At 50.6% G+C, this 20,342-nt stretch overlaps 3 protein-coding genes across 3 annotated transcripts; 1 reads left to right on the top strand and 2 right to left on the bottom strand.

The window, feature by feature from the left end:
- Positions 1-1,976: 1,976 nt before the first annotated feature.
- On the bottom strand, positions 1,977-8,772 carry COCSUDRAFT_48735 (hypothetical protein; the record flags this gene model as incomplete). Its single annotated transcript, XM_005644414.1, has 15 exons — positions 8,735-8,772; positions 8,280-8,546; positions 7,854-7,998; positions 7,491-7,546; positions 7,007-7,141; positions 6,455-6,719; positions 5,973-6,012; positions 5,497-5,568; positions 5,266-5,290; positions 4,830-4,944; positions 4,286-4,485; positions 3,822-3,943; positions 3,198-3,371; positions 2,570-2,681; positions 1,977-2,197 (listed from the first exon to the last, which is right to left on the bottom strand). The coding sequence occupies exons 2-15, from the start codon at positions 8,491-8,493 to the stop codon at positions 1,977-1,979; spliced, it is 1,896 nt and encodes a 631-aa protein (XP_005644471.1). The 5' UTR covers positions 8,494-8,546; positions 8,735-8,772.
- Positions 8,773-12,257: 3,485 nt separating this feature from the next.
- Positions 12,258-17,922, bottom strand: COCSUDRAFT_44328 (hypothetical protein; the record flags this gene model as incomplete). Its single annotated transcript, XM_005644413.1, has 13 exons — positions 12,258-12,497; positions 12,875-13,045; positions 13,364-13,485; positions 13,816-14,015; positions 14,282-14,379; positions 14,631-14,702; positions 15,020-15,146; positions 15,440-15,461; positions 15,747-15,989; positions 16,347-16,481; positions 16,760-16,815; positions 17,183-17,327; positions 17,700-17,922. 13 exons carry the CDS (start codon positions 17,920-17,922, stop codon positions 12,258-12,260), a joined length of 1,854 nt encoding a protein of 617 aa, XP_005644470.1.
- Positions 17,923-18,624: 702 nt separating this feature from the next.
- Positions 18,625-20,221, top strand: COCSUDRAFT_54501 (hypothetical protein). The gene is made up of 4 exons (XM_005644412.1): positions 18,625-18,863; positions 19,189-19,283; positions 19,520-19,618; positions 19,851-20,221. Exons 1-4 carry the CDS (start codon positions 18,731-18,733, stop codon positions 19,926-19,928), a joined length of 405 nt encoding a protein of 134 aa, XP_005644469.1. The 5' UTR covers positions 18,625-18,730; the 3' UTR covers positions 19,929-20,221.
- Positions 20,222-20,342: the final 121 nt, after the last annotated feature.

The raw sequence follows: 20,342 nt of genomic DNA, 5'->3' as shown, positions 1-20,342 counted from the left end.
CCGGCGTGTCCCTTAGCACATAAACTTGCTCGGGCTTGTGTTGGTCATGGGATTCCTGCAGCTGTGCGTGCCTCATATGCGCACGGTTTGTGGTGATATTAATGCTGCAGATCACTTTTAATTGCCCGCCAGCTGGGCGCTCCTAAAGAGTGTGTAATAGGTAATCTAGCATCTCTTCCTGACTACCTTACAGGCTTCCCCGTTGCAGAAACATCTAGTCAGCCAGCTGCCCGGCGCATTTGCCTGCGCTTCTCAATCTGCTTCTTTCAAGGACAGTCATTTATATGTACACTAGCTAGGTTACTAGTACTAGTTGTGCACCAATTGTTCATGCTAGATTTGTTTGTGAGCAATGGGAATGGATGAGTAAAAATACCTTCTGCACCTGTTAATTACTCATACTTACATAGTATGAGAATTGTTGTTCTGGGCCGGTCACTTGTGAGTCTCTATAACACCGAGTCCGGAAATTCATGACGCAACTTTGTCATTGATTGGCAGTGTAAGAACACCATCCCAGCTTCACAGTTGCACTGTCAACATGTCTGTACGTACAAAAGTGTATACAAGTAAAAATTCCCCTTGGACCGGAGGCATGGTGTGAACATTAGGTTTAAGAGCTTGAATATGATACACAATGTCGATCAAACACACAATGGTCATCACTGAAGAGCATCATCAGGAAAGGCACTGTGCGCAGAAATCAACCCCATTTATGTTTGTCACATATGTTTAAGCTTGTCATTCTTCTCTCAGCACGATCTTAGCCTATAGGAGCAGCCAAAGCAGCAATTTCCTGCTCTTGATTGACATGCAAAACATGCAACGCCTGTGCAAATATGCACAGTCCCCACATGTCTTGAAGCCAGACATGTGGCAACGCCTTCAATGAGGCCATTCTTATACGGTATACGTAAACCGTTAGCCCTGATTTGGAAAATTTAAGCTTGGATACACAATAAATAGAAAAGGAAATTCAAAAAGAACGCCACAAGACCTACTCAACCACCTGTGCACAATACCACCTCCCACCTAGGCTGCCAGCAGGCGCCTGCCAGTAAGTTTATTCACCAATTGAGTTTAAGTAAAACTGCACAAGGGCGATACTGATACTCAAGCTGCTCAAGTCATAGCCGAGAGGCAGCTTGCCTAAACGTGCGCTCAGCGCAAAGCAAATCTGTCCAGAATGCGTTCAAATCCGCGATGCAGAAAAAGATTTGAATTGCAGCAGAGGTTAATGCTGCCATGTCCAAGAAGGGTGCAAAGCAGCTGCAATATATGCACGCCTGCTCTTTGTACACAAGAGGGAGCAGCAACTCCTCACATCTGGAGAGGAGCCAGAATATGGCACTGTTATTGTTTGTCCCAGAAACCCAATAGAAAGCAAGATGGCAAGACAATCTCACACAAAAAAAAAGCACAACTGACAGCAAATTGCTCCACATGTCCTTTGACTACACATTTCAAATGTGAAATTGAATTTGAATTGCACTCAGCTCAGCCGTCTGCCTCCTCCTTTCCGAAACGACGCAAGGGCCCACATGTAATTTTGAAGCCTCATAAATTATTTATGTTAGAACGTGAATATGCTTGCATTACGCATTAGTTGCCAAGTGGCCCATTTTTGAAGCCATGCCTGTTGATTTCTGAACAACTCTAACGGCAGGCAATAACGGAGCGTGCCAATCTGAGGGCATCAGTGGCATGATTCGCGAGTCATCCGTCCATTGAGCATGCCCGCTGACTAATGCCACGTCAGATGCAAATCCGCGGCAGCCGACCTCGCGCATGTGACTCAACGGCCACCCTGCTGCACAGCTGGCACAGGCTGCAGCATGACTAACCCAGCCCCCAGGAACGCCCCAGACTTGGGAGGCAGGCCCGACACATCCACCAAGTGACACACAGAGAGAGAGAATCCACTTATTTATGTGTCTTTCATTTGGCGGGGGCCCTTTCCTTGCAGGAGGGAACACCTAATTTGGTCGCACGGGAGGTTTGCCTGCCGCTGCCGGGCGGGAGGAGACGCCTGATTTGGTTGTGCGGGAGGGAACGCCAGGGACGGCTGTCGGGCTCTCAGTGGTCCAAACGACCTCCGGCTGCCGGAAGCGGGACAGCTCCAAGCTTGGCGGCCGCGATCTCGAAGCGGGTAGCTGCTCGGCATTTGCTGGGCCGCCGCGCACTGCAATGGCGGCTCCTGCGCCGGGCATTGCGAATCATTTTGGAAGGCTTCAATTTTTTCAATTTAGCCCAAAAGATTGTCATTTCCAAGCCTGCCGCATGGCCTTGCAGAGCTTTTGTGAATTTGCAGCATAGGAAAGAAAAATAACAAACGCAAGTGCGAAGCAGACAGTCATTGTTGCGCGGGAAATTTTGCGCGGATGCAAAATCCTAGGCAAGAAGGAGCCGGTGAGGCCACAAATGGCGCAAAACCAAGCAGCAGAGGAGCGCCAGCACTATTAATGCAAGCAGGTTTCCCATCTTGCCACACGCACTTGAAGGCAGAAGCAGGGGCTGCCCTGAGAAAAGGAATGTTCGGTACTTGAAGGTAATACTGAGCTTGGCGCACCCTCTGTCTCCTTAATCTTCCAGTCCTCAATGAGTTCCATCAGCGTCAGCTTGGGTGCGCTCCTGAATCCCCGGCGCCCACGCCGCGAGCTGCTGAGGTCCCCATCCGAGCTCTGCAGCCGGCATGGAACTGATCAGCAATTTCGCAGAGCAAGAGGCACCTAATCTTCAGGTGCTAGGGAGAATCCCCAAACCCTACAGCCACAGAGCCTGAAAAGTGATCTCCGACATATCTTCCTATCGGAGTTTTGCAGCGGACAGAAGCTCGGCGCAAAGTATATAACACCTCCCGTGGAGCCAAGGGACCGTGAAGAGTCAATTCTCGACTCTGCAACTGGAAAACTTTATATCTCTTGCGACGAGTTTCTTTGCACTACGCCCTGCGCTAGGGCGCTCATCATGCGTTGCACCCAATCCCTCAGATAACTACCTCCCACTCGCGCAAAAAGAGTATGTTCAAATTCAAACAGACGCACATGGATGACTGTGTGGGCCACCATCCTCAACTTACCTGTGGATAACCCATATGCACTATCGTGCAGACAATAAAAGTGATTTTTTGCACTGTAAAGTTGATGGTAAGTTTGTCACGGCATGGATGGCGGCAATGGAAAGCACTTTGCACTCACCGCCTCGGGCCGGCATTCCAGCGTGTGAGATTTGCCATGGTACCAGTGGCGTGCGCCAAACCTTGGCACAAACCAGGCGACCAAAACTCCTATGATGACCGCTCCCACGGTGACACAAGTCCAGTTGAGGTTGTCATAGCTTACGGGGTAGACCGTGGGAAGGATGAACGCCGTCTGCAAAAGGCACAGACCTCTTTTAAACAAATAGTCCTGCTTTTGAAACAGGAACGCCGCAGCAGACACGTGCACGCAGGAGCTGTAATGGCAGTTTGCAATAAAGGCCCTGATGCTCTTTGATTGATGTGGTTTCTTCCTGCAAGTAATGGCATGCGGAATAGACGCAAGGCGGCAACTGTGAGGATCTTGAACCTCTTGCTCGCGCAGAGATGACTGCTTTATTAGGAACTCACACAATCTGCAGTGACGTTTGAAGCAGCCACACAAGCTTGCTGCTCAAGCACCTGCTGGTGTACTGACAGGCTCCCAGCATGGCAAAACAAGGGTCATGCTTGATTCAGCTGCAAGCGCTGCACCTTTTCGGGTTCCTGTTCTAGAATTATCCTTTATCCCTACGTATTTATTTAGTGTATATAAAATTAAAAAAGTAAAGGATATGGTACGCACCGATGAAATGACGACCCAAGATACTGCTGCCAGGTTGATGGGCAGGTGCCACGCACCCAGCTGAAAAGGCCCGGGCCGGAAATTCCTGCGGTTGAGGACTCGCACCAAAATGGGGATGCCGTCTGCAAAGCCGTCACACAAGCATTTAGGGACTGTCAAACAAAAACGCCTTGGCATGGTTTTCAATGCAACAGGACAGGCATCTTAACGATAGGATGCCTTCAAAGCACAATAATTGCAGCACGGATCTCTGCACAGGTTTTGATGACTCCCTGTGACACAAGCACCTATGGAGGATTTATCCACTGTACAAGAATGGGTACATGTTTATTGCCAAAGGACCTTGCAAGGGTCAGGAAAAATGAAGGTGTACAACCATATGATTATAATTTAACCCCTGCCGGTGATTGCATTTTGCCACTTTGCGGGAACGCTGTGTGGATGTCCCCTGAATGGGGACTCACAGCTGACATAGAGGCCGATGGAGCTGATAGACACCAGAGCGTTGAAGACGGACAGTGAGTAGAGCATGGGCAGGCCCAGCAGGAATGCCAGAGCCGCCATGGCCCACACTGCGTTCACCGGAGTTCCTGTGTGCACGTTCAGCGCTGACCAGACCCCGTGCATGGGAACGCCGCGATCCCGCGCGAACGACCACAGCATCCTGAACAGGCAATTGGGACAATGTCCTGATTAGGTGACATTGTGAAGATCCTGATCAGGCAACTTGCGTTCAACTTCTTGAGTGCAGCCAGTGTCTGTAATTTATTACGTCAGAACTTTGGAGCAAATCTGGAAAGCAGGAACCATACAAAATGGCGATCCAATTGATGTCATTGACGCGAGTATATGCAAATAACAGTGGGCTACAGGTAAACGCAATAGAAACCAGAACTTCTTAAGCTGCCTGAGAAATGCAGGATTGCTCAGTGTCCAACATTAAAATTTAGTTGGCACGGTGCCGTGTCAAATTTTCATTAAAAATGGAACAGTGGGATAAGGGATCACCGGGCATTGGAGCTGAGCGACAGGGTGGTGGAGTTGAAGGTGGTCACCAGTGGAATCGCCAAAAAACACACCCCTGCAAACACACGCACCGCCATGTCACCATGAGCGCTGGCATCTGCATGCATGCACATGTTCCCTGTACGAAAGTGCAAAGTTCTATCTACCAAGAAGTGAATTTGTGGTGGTGCCCCTCCCCTTGATTACAGACAAAAGGGTGGAACACATGAAATGCTTGCTTTCCTCAACATGGCATTCACCCGCGGCAAGTGAACATGAACAGAAACAGACACAGGGAAGCGAGGATCTTGAACGGTGTCGGAATTTAGGGTTTGACATTTGACATAGACTTTGAAATTTAGGGTTAAGGGCCCCGCAGGTTTGCTTGCATGGTGGTGGTGGGCCTGAGGGGTGAAAGAGTTCAAGTCAGGGGACCAACCTCCGATGTTGCTGCCATATCTCGCCTGCATGAAGCCACACAGTCTTGTTCAGAAATGGGCCCCTGACATTCCCTATATGATACTTTGACAGGCATGCAGGGACAGGAATTCTCATAGGCACAAAAGCAAATTTATTTGACAAAGCAGCGAAACGGAATCTGAAGGAGATTGCCCTGCAAGGTAAAGTATGACTTCCTTTGCTCAGGAGATTCGTTCATCGGTGGGCTCACCTTGAAGACATCGCTGAAGATCTGACCCACTAGGTAGCCGTTGGCATCTCCGGTCATGAGGCCAGCAGCATCCTGCATGAGAACACATGTCGGTCAAAATCGCTGAATCATGCCCCATTGAACAGATAATCTTCTGCTGGGAGTCTGTGGCGAGACAGTCATCTGAGTACCACTTCACATCAGCACGGGCCCTTGACTTCCCTTACAGTAGCCCCACTTGATCCAGATCCTAAGACGAGACATGCATCCCTTATGCCTCAGCCATCCTGTTCCAGTGTGCCTCTCCCTTCGCCTATCCAACATTGACAGTGGCGACTATTGTGACTCGGTGGGGCCAGGTATTGTGTTGATTAATTCAAGTTCAAGGGGTCCGGTCTGCAGGGGCGTGCCTGGATGCTGAAAAGCAGCGCCAGAATGTACGCGAAGCCGAAGACGGCCGTGCCGCAGACTGACAGCACTATGGCTTTGGGCGCCACCCGATCCGCTCTCTTTGTCTCCTCAACAAATTGTGCAGGCCTGCAGGTGTCACAAAGGACTTGTCAGTGAGTGGCAAGGGCAATCCCAGGAGGGAGTCAACATGCGAGCGGGTTTGAAAACAGCCGGTCAGCTCGTTGTCGCACGTGGGGTGACAGCACGTGCGAAATCGTGCCTGAGTGTATGGGTGCATGTGTGTGTGAGTGCATGGACAGGCATCCTGTAATAATTGCAGATCCATCAGCTGCCCAGCATGCAGTCACAAAAACAAGGAATTGCTGCAAGTGCTTCCAACATGCATGTTTGCACATGCATCTCCAGACAGCAACAAGAAGAACCAAGAAGAGTCCGTGTGGGGCCTTGTAGCCTGCCGCAGTTGCATTTTGTCCCACAAGCTTGAACTTGCAGCATTGTATCCAAAATCTTGAGCCAAAATTCCAGCGTTGCTGGGCAGGGAAGGATGCAGGGAAGTGAGAGCGCTCACAGCTCAAAGCCGATGAAGGTCCCCTGGGGCATGATGGTGCCGATGAGGAACATGTAGGCCACATTGGGCAGCCCATTGGCCGCCACGTCAGCGATCTGGAAGTCCAGGAACACCGTGCGCGCGGACTGGTGGCTGGGGGCCACCAAGGGGAGGGCCAGGATCAGCATGGTCCCCCCGGCCAGCAGGAACGCTGCGGAGAAAAGGGCGTGATATTTCGCCCACCGCGTGGGGACCGAGCTCACGCACGCGCCCGCCACCAGCACAACTGAGCGCACAATCCAAAATTCAAATTCAATTTTGAATTGGGGAGCTCAAAGAACGATCTCAACGTCTGCAAAAGCAACAGGATTAGGCCCTGCCTGTGAGTGCTTATATATATATTCTTAGGGTTTTGAGTATAGGGTTCAGCTCCGCCAATGGACCCCACAGATTAATCTCTTCCCACTCCTAGGATTACATACTGCTTCAACGCGCGGTCTGTCCTCTCGCAAGAACGACACCCAGGACGACCTGGCAAGGGATGCACAGGCCAGACAGGGGGAGGCAGCGCACTGGCATAGGCGAGCAGGATCTCCTCCGGCGAGAACGCATGCCCATTACTAAGCAGCCACATGGCGGCCAGGTGCTGCGCTAAGAAGAATCCGGCGAACGCCGTCGTCGCGAACTGGCCCAGCACGTTCAACCAGCCTGCGCACACATGCGCGCACATGCCATCACATGCCAGCGATCACAGCAAAGCGTGCAGGGTGCGACTCATTGCAAGCAGCATGGATTTTCTCACAGCACACTTTGTCTCACAGCACATATCAGCACATACGACCCTGGCTCATATACAGCCTCTCGCTGAGGAGATCCCAGATTGGGCCGGTGGGGGAATGCCAAGCGGGAGAGAGCGAGATTAGGGGTGCTTCTAGTCTGGCTGCGATTTGGTTCCCCGAGCACCTTTACTTTGAGCAAGGCGAAGGTGTGCAGGAATGGCGATTCAAATGCCTAAGTAAGCAACGAGCCTAAGTTAGCACTGAGGCCCCTTGTGCACCTGTTATCCACCCAATAATGAAATATTTTGGGTCGTTGTTGGTCAGCTCCAGGCACCTGCAGGGCGCATGTCACAGATCAAGAAGATGCGTTCCTTTAGATAAAATATGTATGCTTTCCTTTCAGGTCCCAATGCGCTCTCTGTTATAACACCAGGACTACTAAATTACTATCCTTTTGAGTCCGCAACATTCTCCACAGGGGCACATGCCTGAATTGCATGTTGCAGCATGCTACGAGGCATATTACAGGGCAATGCAGCAGCTAAGATCCCTACCAGGAACTAGCAGGATGGGAACGAAATACTAGTGAGGGGTATCTTGTACCGGGCTGCTCAAGCGTAGACGCAGAAAATGGGGCTCACCAGAAGTAGGGCCCCCCGGATATGGGGTAGGAGCTAACAATCTCAGCCATTGACAGCGCCACGAAGATATTGCATAGCGCAACAGATATCCACCCCCACACTGCCGTCGCCGGCCCCCCATCCTCATATGCAATAGAGAAAGTCCCTGCACAGCCAGATTGACAGGTCAGCTGGTGGGAATTGCTCCATCATAAATAGCAAGTTTGCAAACAGACGGTGCGATAATTTGACAAGCTGGCAGACTAGCCTTCCCAGCCCCTGTGACCCTGATCAAGCAGCAAAAGTCCATCATTGCTGGCCGGTTGAAATCAAGGAAGACCTCTAGTAGCTACAGACCCTGGATGTGAAGCTAATGTAAAGTGATGGCCATTGTGGGTTTTCATGGAATTTCAGTGCGAAGGGACCTCGTGCATTGTGAGGCAGCACCTGTGATACCAGTAGTGAAGGCCATGAATCCCAGGCTCCCAGAGAAGCTGGCAATGGGACCCCATTCCCTCCTGAGCTCCTGCTTGTATCCCAGCTCTCGCAGGCGAGCCTCCCCACTGTCCAGCCTGCCACTGCTTGACTCAAGCAGCGGGGCTTCTTTCGTAGGCCCTACGATCTTCTTACCGCTGCAACGCACCCCCTCCTGGCCCACCATGGTGACGCTTCACTCGGTGTGGCCTGGCAGACGTGTCAACCCTGCGCCTGCACCTGCCCAAAGCAAAGAAGAAGATGTCGAAGGTGCCCTGAGAAACGTAGGCTTTGACTTCTCACCCAAAAAAATATTATGGAGGTATCATGAAGCATCGACGCATGCGCATAAGGCTGTTCAAGAGGGACATCAATGCCGTTGGAGAGAGCAAGCCAAAGATTGCTTGATAGGACAATTGATGCCTGACCTGTTTCCATCATGCGACCTTCATGCTGTCAATTAAATTTATCCTGCTGACAGAGCAGACTTGTACCGCCTCGTTTTGCACAAACCTGCTGGTGCTAAACCCTTCTTAGCGGGATTAAGCTCACACAGTCGCGACCAACATTTTATCTAGCGCTGCCGGTCACCCTTCCGCACAATGGACGAACATGATGTCAGATAAGGATGGCCGAGTGCGTTTCAACCCCAGTCGCAAGTAGAGCTCGAACTTCGAGCTTCGAGCCTCGAAGGTTTTCTGAATATTTCGACTCCCTTGCCACGTGGATTGAGAGTGCACTCACCGTCTACCGGTGATCAGACATAGATTAGGTTTACCTTTGTTGCTTTGGGATTATTCGCCGATATCCAATGCATCTAAAATCTTTGAAAGCTTTGTTAAGTTCCTTTCCGGACAAAATTTTGATGTGTTCGACAAGAACGACAGCTGGTGATCTGCAGAGAGCGCACCTGTGCGCAGATCACGTCACATTCAACCATGATCGACTTCACTGAATATTGGTAGTCGCTTTATTGTCCTGAAAGTCAAACAAATGTGCAATGCTTCCTTGATGATGCAGTTCGATTGCTGTCAACAGGAGACATTCGGGGTCCTCTACTCCTTGGATTGTTCTGCACCTATAGATCGTGACCTCGACACTTTATCGCAAGCTACTGCTGCATGAATGTCCTTGTTTCTTTCAGCAGCTAGCTAGACACACAGTAGGTATGACCCTACCTGCTCAGCCTTTCAGTTGCCGTCACACGAACACTTTCTGAGCCAGGAGTGACTTTGTACAATCGTCTGTAAAGCTTCTTGACAATTAACGCCAGCACTAAAACATCAGCCATTGGTTATGCAATGATCTGCTTGATACAGGATGCCTCAGCTCTACATGCATTACAGGAGGAGTAACAGCCTGCAGTTGATCTTGCATGCAGCCTCCTGGCACGTTGATGGCATTGTGTCATTGCCAATGTTCGCACCACTGACATCCTTTTCTCACCACCGCGTATGCTCAGGTGGATAGATTCTTCAGAACATGGAGGCTGAGACGGGCACAAATGAGCCCGCTGGAGCTACACAGAGCGGCAGCAATAAGCGCTCCATGCTTGGTGGCCCCTGCAAGCAAAGAAAGTCACTCAATGAAAGGGCCCTGCAAGAGGCCAATGCATGGTACAGTACCACCTCCTAGGAAAACCCCATGAGCGGTTTTCTATGCAGATGTGTTTTGTATTTATACAATGCTGAGCCAAGCCCAACATGCAGCAGCTTGGGCTCATTATTGCCTGCCCGAGGCACTCCACAAGCCGAGATACGTGATGGATTTCTCAGAGTCCAGGTTGAACGCGAATGATAATGAGACTTACTGATGTGGTGATGAATGTGACATATTTCCAGCAGACTTCCTTACTGTCCTGCAACCTCTACGCAGGGGTCAAAACCTGGACTGTCGTGCTAATTGATGATGTTGGAATGATATTGATCGCTGACAGGCCTGTTGCTAAGGTCTCAGAAAATGGTCAGAAATTGGGATTTCTAGAAATGCGTCCATGAGAGGTGCCAGTAGCAGCAGCATATTAAGAACATCGGATGAACATTAGATGAATATTGCATCATGGTTGGTTTCTGTGGCCAGACTTGAGCTTACAATTGTTGCAACCGTCAAAATGGTCCTGAATTGGCATTTTTTCTGGTGTTCCCTCTGGGAACTTCAAGTAGGAAGTTCAAGGAAGTTCCCAGGCAAACTATGACTGTGTTCGGCGAAAAATATTGCTAAATGTAAGAAGTAGGCTCACTGCAGATTTTTAAAAAGATCTTTTTAAAAATCTCTAGAGCTATTTAACATCAATCTATACTGATTTTTCAACTAACATCAAATTGAGCTTGAAATTAGGGCTTGCAATTTTCTTTGCCCTTCAAGCACCCACCATCATGGCTCATGGTATGATACTGCTCGTGGCCCTAAAATTTGAATGGCTCTTTGTCACAGCAAGTGCAGCGAGTAATTACTAAGTCACTTAGTAATTACTCGCTGCACCAGAACATAACAACCAAGCATTTCTCTCACATCACCTCAAAGGCCCCCAATGTGACTCGTAGTGACTCAACACACACATGACCCATCTTGCATCCCACAAAATTTGCATACCCTGTCAAAGACCCTGCGACACACAATTGGAAGACAGCGCCTCAGTCAGCCCAACACCCTCTTGTTCTGTCATTAACTGGTCGGGCGGGTCTGGCAAGATCGGCATGTTTTTTTAAGCAGAAAAACTTGAAGCTATGAGCACCAGAAAGCACATCCCACTGCACTAGCTCACGTGTCGCAGGACACGTAAGATATATATATACTTATTCCCGGTTGCGACTAGAGGCCGCATCTCCCAAATTATAGATCCGATGAAGCCAGCAAGCTTCACGTGCAAGTGAAAATACACAACCCCGCCAGGGAGGCTAGAATTGCCAGAAGTTTATACAAGTACAAAAATCAAGGCCTCACAGAAAGCAGCGCCACCAAGGGATATAAGCAATTGAAGAGGTTTTTAGCCCCTGGTGGCGCCACACCCTAAGAACCTCACGTAACACATTGACCAGCAAATAAATTGAAGCAAAATCAACGCTTGCAAACCAGCCAGTGCCAGGAACAACCCTTGCAAGGCATTGATCTTGCTGCAAAAGTACCCCAGCCTGAAACCACTGATAGCACTGAACACCTGGGAAATCCCAAATGATCCTCCGATTCCTGAAAACTTTCGCCCCACAAGAGTCTGCTCAGACTGACCCCTGATTACTCTGCACATAGGCCGGTGACAAAGCACTCAGCCGCCAAAGTGCCTTCTTTGGTAATTCATAGTGTCAAGGAGGCTCTCTGAATTTTAATCCCTGTCTGCCTTTGCAGCTGCACACCCCTTTAACACTCCACTCGACAGAACAGGTCATGTATCAAAGAGAGGCGGCCTCAAGCTGTCAAGTCCAGAGACCTCACTCAAGCACACTTGGACCCTCTCAGCTCAGTACGTGTAGCAAAACTAGCGGCTCAGAGGCAAAAATGTCATCGTTGAGTGCTTCCTGAACCGCTGTTGCTCTAACAAGGGACAATAGTATACAAGCACGGACCTGCCCAAAACGACACCCGCTAATAGTCACCGGATCAGCAGAACGGATTCATGCGGCAAGGCTGAGGGAAAGCCAAGCCAGCAGAGTGCCGTTGCGCGCAAAACACAAAATGAACAATTTCACTGCAGCTCAACTGCTTGCACAGCCCGCAGCAGTTTGCAGCAGCCAGAAAAGCTTGAAAGATTGCAATTCTATTGCCAGAGTGTATATCACATCATGATAACTGTCTCTGCACAAATCCTCCGTAGAAAAAATAACAGCCATTCGCGGGCCTCGTGCCTCTGCAGTCAAGCGGCCTGTTACAAGAAACGCATTGCAGCGCTGCTTTGCAGTGAAGCCCCTTTCTGCGGGTTGAAGTCGGAATATTCCATTAGTCCCAACAATATAATTTTCAGGGTTTTTTATGCAAAGGGAGGTGGCTCTGGATGACTACAGAGGTGTGGGTGCCGCCGAGCTGCCCGGTCCGGGCAGGTGGGCAGGCTGGAGCTGCCCGGGTAGTTGCACCATTCTGGGGCGTTGCCTCCTTTGCCACAGTGTATTCCAGGTCAGTGAGCGTCAGGCGCTGCAGGTGTGCGCTCGGGCTTTCGAATTCTGGCTCCTGTGTGCCCCCGCTGCAGCGCCCAGCAGCTCTCTGCAGAAAAGAATGGCACTCCCCATCACTGACAGTGTCCAGGAAAACAGGTGACCCCAAAAACTTTGCTAAGGCCTTCCTTCATGAAAGCCAGCTTCAGCACAGGTGACTGCCAAAAAACAAGAACGTTGTCGTTGAAGACACATAAGAAAGCAGTGCCACAGAAAAGGGCACCATTGCAACTCTGAGTCACTGCTTTGCCAAGCGAAATTTTGAGGCGCTGCATGGGCGGTAAATCTGAGCCGAGCATACAAGCTGAGGGTGCAGTGGTGACATACAGCTGTGCACAACAAGATTCCGATGCAGCAATCAACAAGCAAAGGTCGTTATTTTGCCGGACACATGCAGTGCCAAAGGGACAAGGGTAGGTGACTCACCGCACAGGCGCAGCCGAGAGTGCGTGCCTTGCCGTGGTGACACTGCCAAGCGCGAAGACAAGGCAGGTACCATCCCCCCAGCACAAGCAGCAGCGCTGCACCCACCGTGACTGGTGTCCAATTAACATTCGAAATATCCACCGGGTAGCATGTCGGCATGATGAAGGACACCTGAGACAAATGTGAAATATTGCTTCAGCACTTTTGTTATGTCGGCCGCCTCTGGTTGATAACCTTCCTCTCATTCATGGCTGTGTCCTGGTCAAACTAATTCGTTGCAGACTGCAAAAAACTTTTTTACATCATGGCGCACACCCAAACCAAACCAGCTCGTGGGGTTCCGGAGGTCTGCTTGTACATGGAGATGTGCCAGCGCGCAAGAACTGGCATTTTGAATTGGTGAAAGTTAATTGCAACATCCAAACTGCAGCATCCGAAAGACTGCGCTGATGTGTGCAATAGAGCCAGAGGAGGCAAGTTGAGACTTACTGTGGAGATAGCCACCCATACCACAGCTGCCAGGTGCACTGGAAGCTGCCACTTGCCCAGCTGGAAGGGACCTGCCTGGAAGCTGTCCTTGCGCAGCATGCGCAACACTATCGGGATGGCATCTGCAGCAGTAGAAATATTGCGTCAAGTTGCAGATCACCGCAACAGAAATGCCCTCTTGCCCTCTCAACCTCGCTACAGGGAATCTCAAGGACACTCCAGGAACAAATGAAATAACTGGAGAGCAGATGCCAACAGGCTGCGTGCTAACGGTACGCGTCAAGCCACACACCAAATCTTGTTACACATGCTCAGCTCAGCCCCAATGACGGCACTGTGTGCACATATCGAGGTTTCAATACCCACATGCACTTACAAATCACACACATTACAACAGATGTACGGAGCGGCAAGCAATCAAGCTTCAGAATTTTGAGAGGGGAGAGACTCACAACTGGTGTAGAGGCCCACAGAGCTGACGGATATGAGTGCTTGGAAGACTTCCAAGGAGTAGAGCATGGGCAGGCCCAGCAGGAACGCCAGTGCAGACATTGCCCACACCGCACTGACTGGAGTGTGCGTACAATCACTAACCGCTGACCACACACGCGAATAGGGAACGCCGCCGTCGCGCGCGAACGCCCACAGCATCCTGTGTAAAGCAGCATTTAAAATTCTAGCTTGAATTTGGGCAGGCAGCTGGTTTCCATGCAATAACTCATGCCTGATGCATGCAGCTTTTTCACGCCTTGTGCAGGCAACAGAAAGAAGGTCAAGTGTTTCACCATGCAAACATGCTACAGACCTATGCGTGCCAGAATGGCATTTCTGCATAAAGCGTCGCACAAAACAATTCAAAGTACTGTTCAAATGAGACTACTGATTGCAGCATGCTTGCAGCACAATTCCAGCTCTCACCTTGCATTTGTGGCGAGCGAGAGGACTGTAGCGTTGAAAGTGGTGATCATGGGGATGATCAACATCACTATTGCACCCACTCCCGACCCAAATCGTGCCTGCACAACAATGCAAACCCCTTGCCACCACCGTAATTGTCTTGAAAACAGCCAAAACCCACATATGCAGAATTGCAGGCAATTGTAGCAGAGCAGCAGGGACACATTTAAGCCAGCGCATCGGTTCCAAGCTATCAGAGGAGTCTTCTAGTTGGCGGCTGTGTTGATGCTTACATGTGGGCAGTGGCAATGCCATTCAATTTCAGTAATTATAGCCAAATGAAGATGAACCAGGTGGATGATGTGTGTACCTTGAAGCAGTCATAGAAGATCTGACCCACCAGGTACCCATGGGCCTCCCCATTCGATAAATTTGCCACCCCCTGGACCCCAAGCACATCAAAGAAATCTTATGTCCACACCTTGGCGCAACATAGTGCTGTAAAAAATCCAGCATTCAAGCGCCTTGACCGATATTCTCTGATGTTCAGCCAGGTAATTGTCCCCTCAGAGCAGCCAAAACCACCGCTTATAATAGCATTTCATCAGGAACAAGCGTCCCTCTGTTGTGCCGTTTATCAAGAGGGGGTTGTGTCTCAATCGCATATGTTTTTACCAGAGGTTATATCTAGTACCGCCCTGCTCTTATACGAGGCCCTAGGGTCCAGAGAAACACATAAGAGAAAGGGTCTGCATGTACCTGGATGCTGAACAGGATGGCAACGATGTAGCAAAAGCCCAGGACTGCATTTGCCATCACAGACAAGATAATTGCTCGGGGCACACTGACATCTGCCCGCCTGGTCTCCTCGGCAAATTGTGCCGGCCTGTAAGAAGCACATGAGAAGGCCTTACGTGGAATTGACAAGGAAGCGAGTCTGCGTAATTTTTTTCATGTCGTGCCACCTTGGTCACGCGCACTGGATAGCAGAGGTACATGCAGCGCGCACATACAATTTTGTTCAGGACGCCACAGCAAGATGCTGTTTGGTGCAAGGCCCATTCCAGGTCATGTGAGGAGGACAAAACAAGGACATGACAGAAGCAGCAGAGCATTGGCCAAGATGTGCATATTTCCTGGACAGTCCGAATGTGTGGTCAGGGCAGCCGGGACACTCACGCTTCGTAGCCAATGAACGTCCCTGCACCAGCGCACACACACACAAGATCTCGTTCAGCCAACTTTGGCAACCTCTGGTCTCTTCCTTCCACAACGAATTCATGCGAGTGCCGTTGCACCGTGCAGGCTTCATTGGCAGGGATGTCTAATCTTGAAGACTCCAACACACCTTCATCATCTGCTGTGCAGGCGTCTAGCTGCTTGGCACTTCAGCTTCTTAAGAATGTTATTGTACGCCAGCTCAAGAGGGAGGGACCAAGGGCAAAAAATAAGGGCAAGAACCAAGGGCAGTGACCCAGTGACTCACCCTGGGCAGTGAGCATGCCCAGCAGGAAGAGGTACGCCACATTAGGCACATTCGACATTGCCATGTCACCCACATTAAAGTGGGTGAACACGAATGCGGCGCTCTGGTGTGTGGGCGCCACAACAGGCAACGCCACCGCGATGAGTAACCCGCTGACTACCAGGAAGGCTCCCGCAGCTGCCGCGTAGCTGCGCATGCCGCGCGTGCTGCTCGTGCTGAGGAAGCCGGCAGGAAGCAGGACGACTGCGCGGCAGGCAACGTGCACACAATCTGCATTAGTCTCTCTGGCATTGATCTTTCATGCAATGCAAGTAGCACATGTGCATGCATTCAGGGACGCACGGAAATACAATTTAAGAAAAAGTGCCCATACATGCAAGTATCGTTCGATGACACAAAATTTGAATGAGTGGCACTGAAAGCAGCAACCACTCAAGCTTGCCAAAATTGGCCATCCAAAATGAGCTTTCCCAGTGCCAGATATGATCCTAGACAAGGAGTGGCGATGGCAAAAGGAAGTCCGACATTGCATGCATCCCTGCATCCCAGGGCATCAACTGACCTCTGTGCCGCGAGAGGAAGATGAAAACAGGAACTCACTTGCATAGACCAGCAGGGTTTCCAAGGGTGGAAATACATGGCCATTCCCAAGGAGCCACATTATTGCAACGTGCTTTGCAAGGAGCAGTGCATTGAATGCTGTCAGTGCAAACTGGCCCAGCACGTTCATCCACCCTGCACCGTCAGGCAAGAGAGGGCAGTAAGTATAACTGTTCAGGGTTTTAAGGGATCTAGGGTCTGTTTTGCACCCTAGATCACAAGCCCCGAGAGTCTTCCTCGCAGGAGCAAGCAAATATTATAGAAGTAGGTAAGCCATATTACGGAAGGATGTGGCATGATGAGATTGTCCATGGTAGGTAAATAGACAGAGAGGTAGCACCGGCATGACCCTATGCGTACTTTCAGAGAATGCAGACTTTAAGTAATGCGCACATACAAGCATGGTGTCTCACCCGTACACCAGCCGATGAGGGTGTATTTGGGATTGTTATCCAGCAGCTCCAAGCACCTGTACCAGGGCAAAACGCCTGATATTCCTGCCGCATGATAATCCGGGTTCATCAAGTTCGCATTGGCACACTCCCAACACCCTGTAGTTGTCTTGACATTGGCAAACTGCCAGAAGCAGTCAACTATACCATTGCAGGCATCACCCAAGAAACCAGCTAGGCTCAGGCAGAATTAACATAATTTCACCTCCCTCTCATCCAGCAAGCACACCATCCCCTCCACTCACAGCCATCCACACCCCTTGCCTTCACTATTGCCCCACTGGCCCTCCTTATGTCCTCTCTGGCACGGCCGCTGCGCTCTCTGTGCATGTAAGACTGTGTTTGCATGCAGTGGCGGTGACTGCTGGACAAAAAAAGCCTCACCAGTAGTAGGGGCCTCCAGCAATGGGATATGCACTGACAATCTCCGCCATTGTTAGAGCCACAAAGATGTTCATGACCGCCACTAGCAACCACCCCCACACCACCGACACGGGGCCCCCGTTCATGTACGCAATGCCAAAGAAGCCTGCGCCGCAACGAGAGACAAGTTATTCCTTCAGTAAGAGAAGTGTCTAATGCATACAGATGCTGCAGGTCTTGCAGATCGCGCAAAAGCACTATTTCAAAGAGCTTATGCGGCACTATCACAGTTGCACAGAAGGCATGCACGGCTCTTGGGGCAGAAGAGCACAATACAGACCCCACAAATGGCCGTTGAAGGGGATTTACTACTACGGTAGTAGTAATCAGTAATCACTGGCCATTGCATTGGCGCGCCTTATATTTAGGCAGAAGAAGGGTTCTAGGTCTGACCATGACCTAGAACCCATACTGACATACAAGCGCTGTAACATGTGCAGAGACCATGTCATTTGCAGGAAAAGGGGCAAAGTCGCACCTGTGAGACCGGAAGAGAATGCCATGAGGCCCAGGCTGGCACAGGTGCTTGTCAAGAAACCAAACTCCCTTTTGAGCTCCTGTTTGTATCCCAGCGAGTGCATGCGTGCCTCCCCGCTGTCCAGTGGCATCACACCACGTTCTGGGTCCTTGGCAGACCCTATTTTGCTGCCCCACAAGGGCCCATCGTCCTGGGATGGGTCTTTGATGTGGGGATGCTCCATGAAATGACCCCCTGCAGCGAATCCAGGGTCTCTGTGATGGACGAATGCGAAATGTGCGCAGCTTTATAACTCTTTCGCTAATGCACGCATTTCAAAGAAAGCTAGTCTGTCTTCAAAGAAAGGGCAAAATGATTGTTGTGGATCAGCTCAGCAGATGAGCTCGGCAAAGGATGACCTTCAGTTTTTCCCAACCCCTTCTAGCTAGTGCTGCATGATCATCATAATTTTTCCCACCTGTAAAAGTGTCGCTTGCAACGTTTTCCCACACCCCTGCAAACCCAGGGCTTCGGGTCTCTGTGGGTGTCACGACCAGACGCCGCTACTTCCCCCCCTTCTTTGCCCGATCAACTTATTAGTCGATGCATCTTGGAATTTAGTGAAAGGAAGGTGTTTCCACCTCGCAATGATTTGTGGGTAGGGCTTGCCAGAAACTTTACGCGGGAGATCCTTAATCTCGATATACTTTTGTCGTCAAAGCAGGGCTAGCTTAGCACAGCCCACTTTGGTATAGATTAATTTTCAAACAGGAAGCAAGCACTTCTGAGATCTCCATGATCAGTGTGTATGAGCTGTGCCAAGATCATTGATCGTGTGACATAACCGCCTGCAGGTCATGACTCACTTTTGAAGTTCGGCCGTGAGCATCGCAAATTCCGGCGTTGAAAAGCGTCAAAAAGGTGCCCTGTTTATAAGAGCCCAAATATTCTACTGTCTAATATTATACTTAACTTTTCTGTTCAAGCGCGCCATACGCAAGCCGCCTAGTATATCGGACAGACACTTTCGGTCGAAACCAACGTAGTGGGTCATGGCGGTGGCACTTGCTTTCCAAAGCCCGGGACCTCAGAAGCGTCGCGAAGGGCGACGCAGCTCCCTGGACAACGGACTTTCGCCCGCTGAGCTGTTCAAATATGGGGCTGCAAGGCGACCCGAGGGTGCCGGTGCGCTGTCAGCCCCTTGATGGCACCCGCCGCTCTTTTCACTTTTCGTTGCACCCTCTAATAATGGGCGAAGCAGCGTGTGTTGGTTGGGAAATCGTAGTAGGCTGCATTCATTGCGGGTGATGGACAAGATCCAAAACCCTGCTGGTCGTTCCGCAGAACTTCCGCGGGGATTGAAGTTCTCTAATCAACAGCGTTTTGGTCTTCCCGTGGGCTGTCTCGATGTGACAGAGACACTAGAGCACAGAGAAGCCATAGAAGTTGTGGGTATCGCGTTCTCGGCCGAATTGAAGCTGTGCTGAGGCCCAGTCGTTGTGTTGCACAGACAAGCAGATAGTGCACATGAAAGGGTGCCCTCTGCCGGCGATGGCTGGCAACAGCCATTTGCTTATTGTCAAGGACTTCAGGCAGCACAAGAGGGTAAGTCCACTCCGCAAACCTTCCTCTGACGTGCAGCTGCCTGTTTCCAAGCGAAGTCTTGATCTTCTATCTTGATCTTCCAGCTTGTCATATATAGCGTCCTCATCCCACATGATGATCTTGCATCTATGCATCCGGTACCAGCCACAGAGTGGCAACTGGCGATTCGTTTGGCAGTGGCAGAGGTGAAACCAAAGGTAGCAGATGTCTGATGAGCTGATTTCTGATGCCTGCAGGCACTCCAATTGGCGAGCGCCTTCTCTGAGACTGCCAAGCTGGCCAAGCGAGTGCGTGAACTGGAAAACGTCGATGCTGAGCTGGAAGCATACCGGCAGGTGTGCACCCCAGCCCCTTGCCCATCCTTCATTGCCATCAATAGTGCCCTCTAAGGATAAAACGCAGCTGGCTACATTTCTGCCATACCTGATGCCTTCCCTAGTATTGAACAACCCTTAATTAAGTAGTTAAGGTTCCTAAACCACGAGCAAGAGTGCCGCACTGGTGCGCATGTGACATCGAGCAGCACAATGGACACCATTAGGAACGTTAGTAAGTGGTGATGTGCAGGTGCTGCAAACTGCTATTTCCTTCCACCGCCGCCGCAGGGCCCTGTGCCGGCTGGCCTCCATCAGCGAAGAGGACTGAATGCTTCAGCCTGCAAGCCGTGCACTGATGCACTGCCATCAGTCAACCAAGACACAGAGCTGTGCAACCTGCCGACTCAGTTCCGAGCAGGTTCGCAGGGTCTGATTTCAAACCGCCTGTGACAGCACAGGCGCGATACGATCCGCGCATCCTAGCCGCGGGCACACAGCAAATTCAGATTGAAGCAGGGGGCCGCTCTGCATATAGCTTTTCTTGGAGGGTGCAACGCCCGGGGTGCAAGTGATTTTGTTCTGCTGTTGAGCACTCAAGACATTTCACAGCTCCAGCCAGATACCCCCCTTGTGTCCCGGGCCTTGCAACTCCAAGCCACTCTGTGCAAAAACAAAATCAGAGTTTGAATTGAAAAAGCCGCGCCGCCTTTGTTTGATGATCCCCAAACGCAGGCAAGCTTTG

This window comes from Coccomyxa subellipsoidea (assembly GCF_000258705.1).
Source record: "Coccomyxa subellipsoidea C-169, whole genome shotgun sequence".
NCBI lineage: Eukaryota > Viridiplantae > Chlorophyta > Trebouxiophyceae > Coccomyxaceae > Coccomyxa > Coccomyxa subellipsoidea.
Note: the sequence above shows the minus strand (reverse complement) of the source record. Positions and strands in the feature narration are given on the sequence as shown.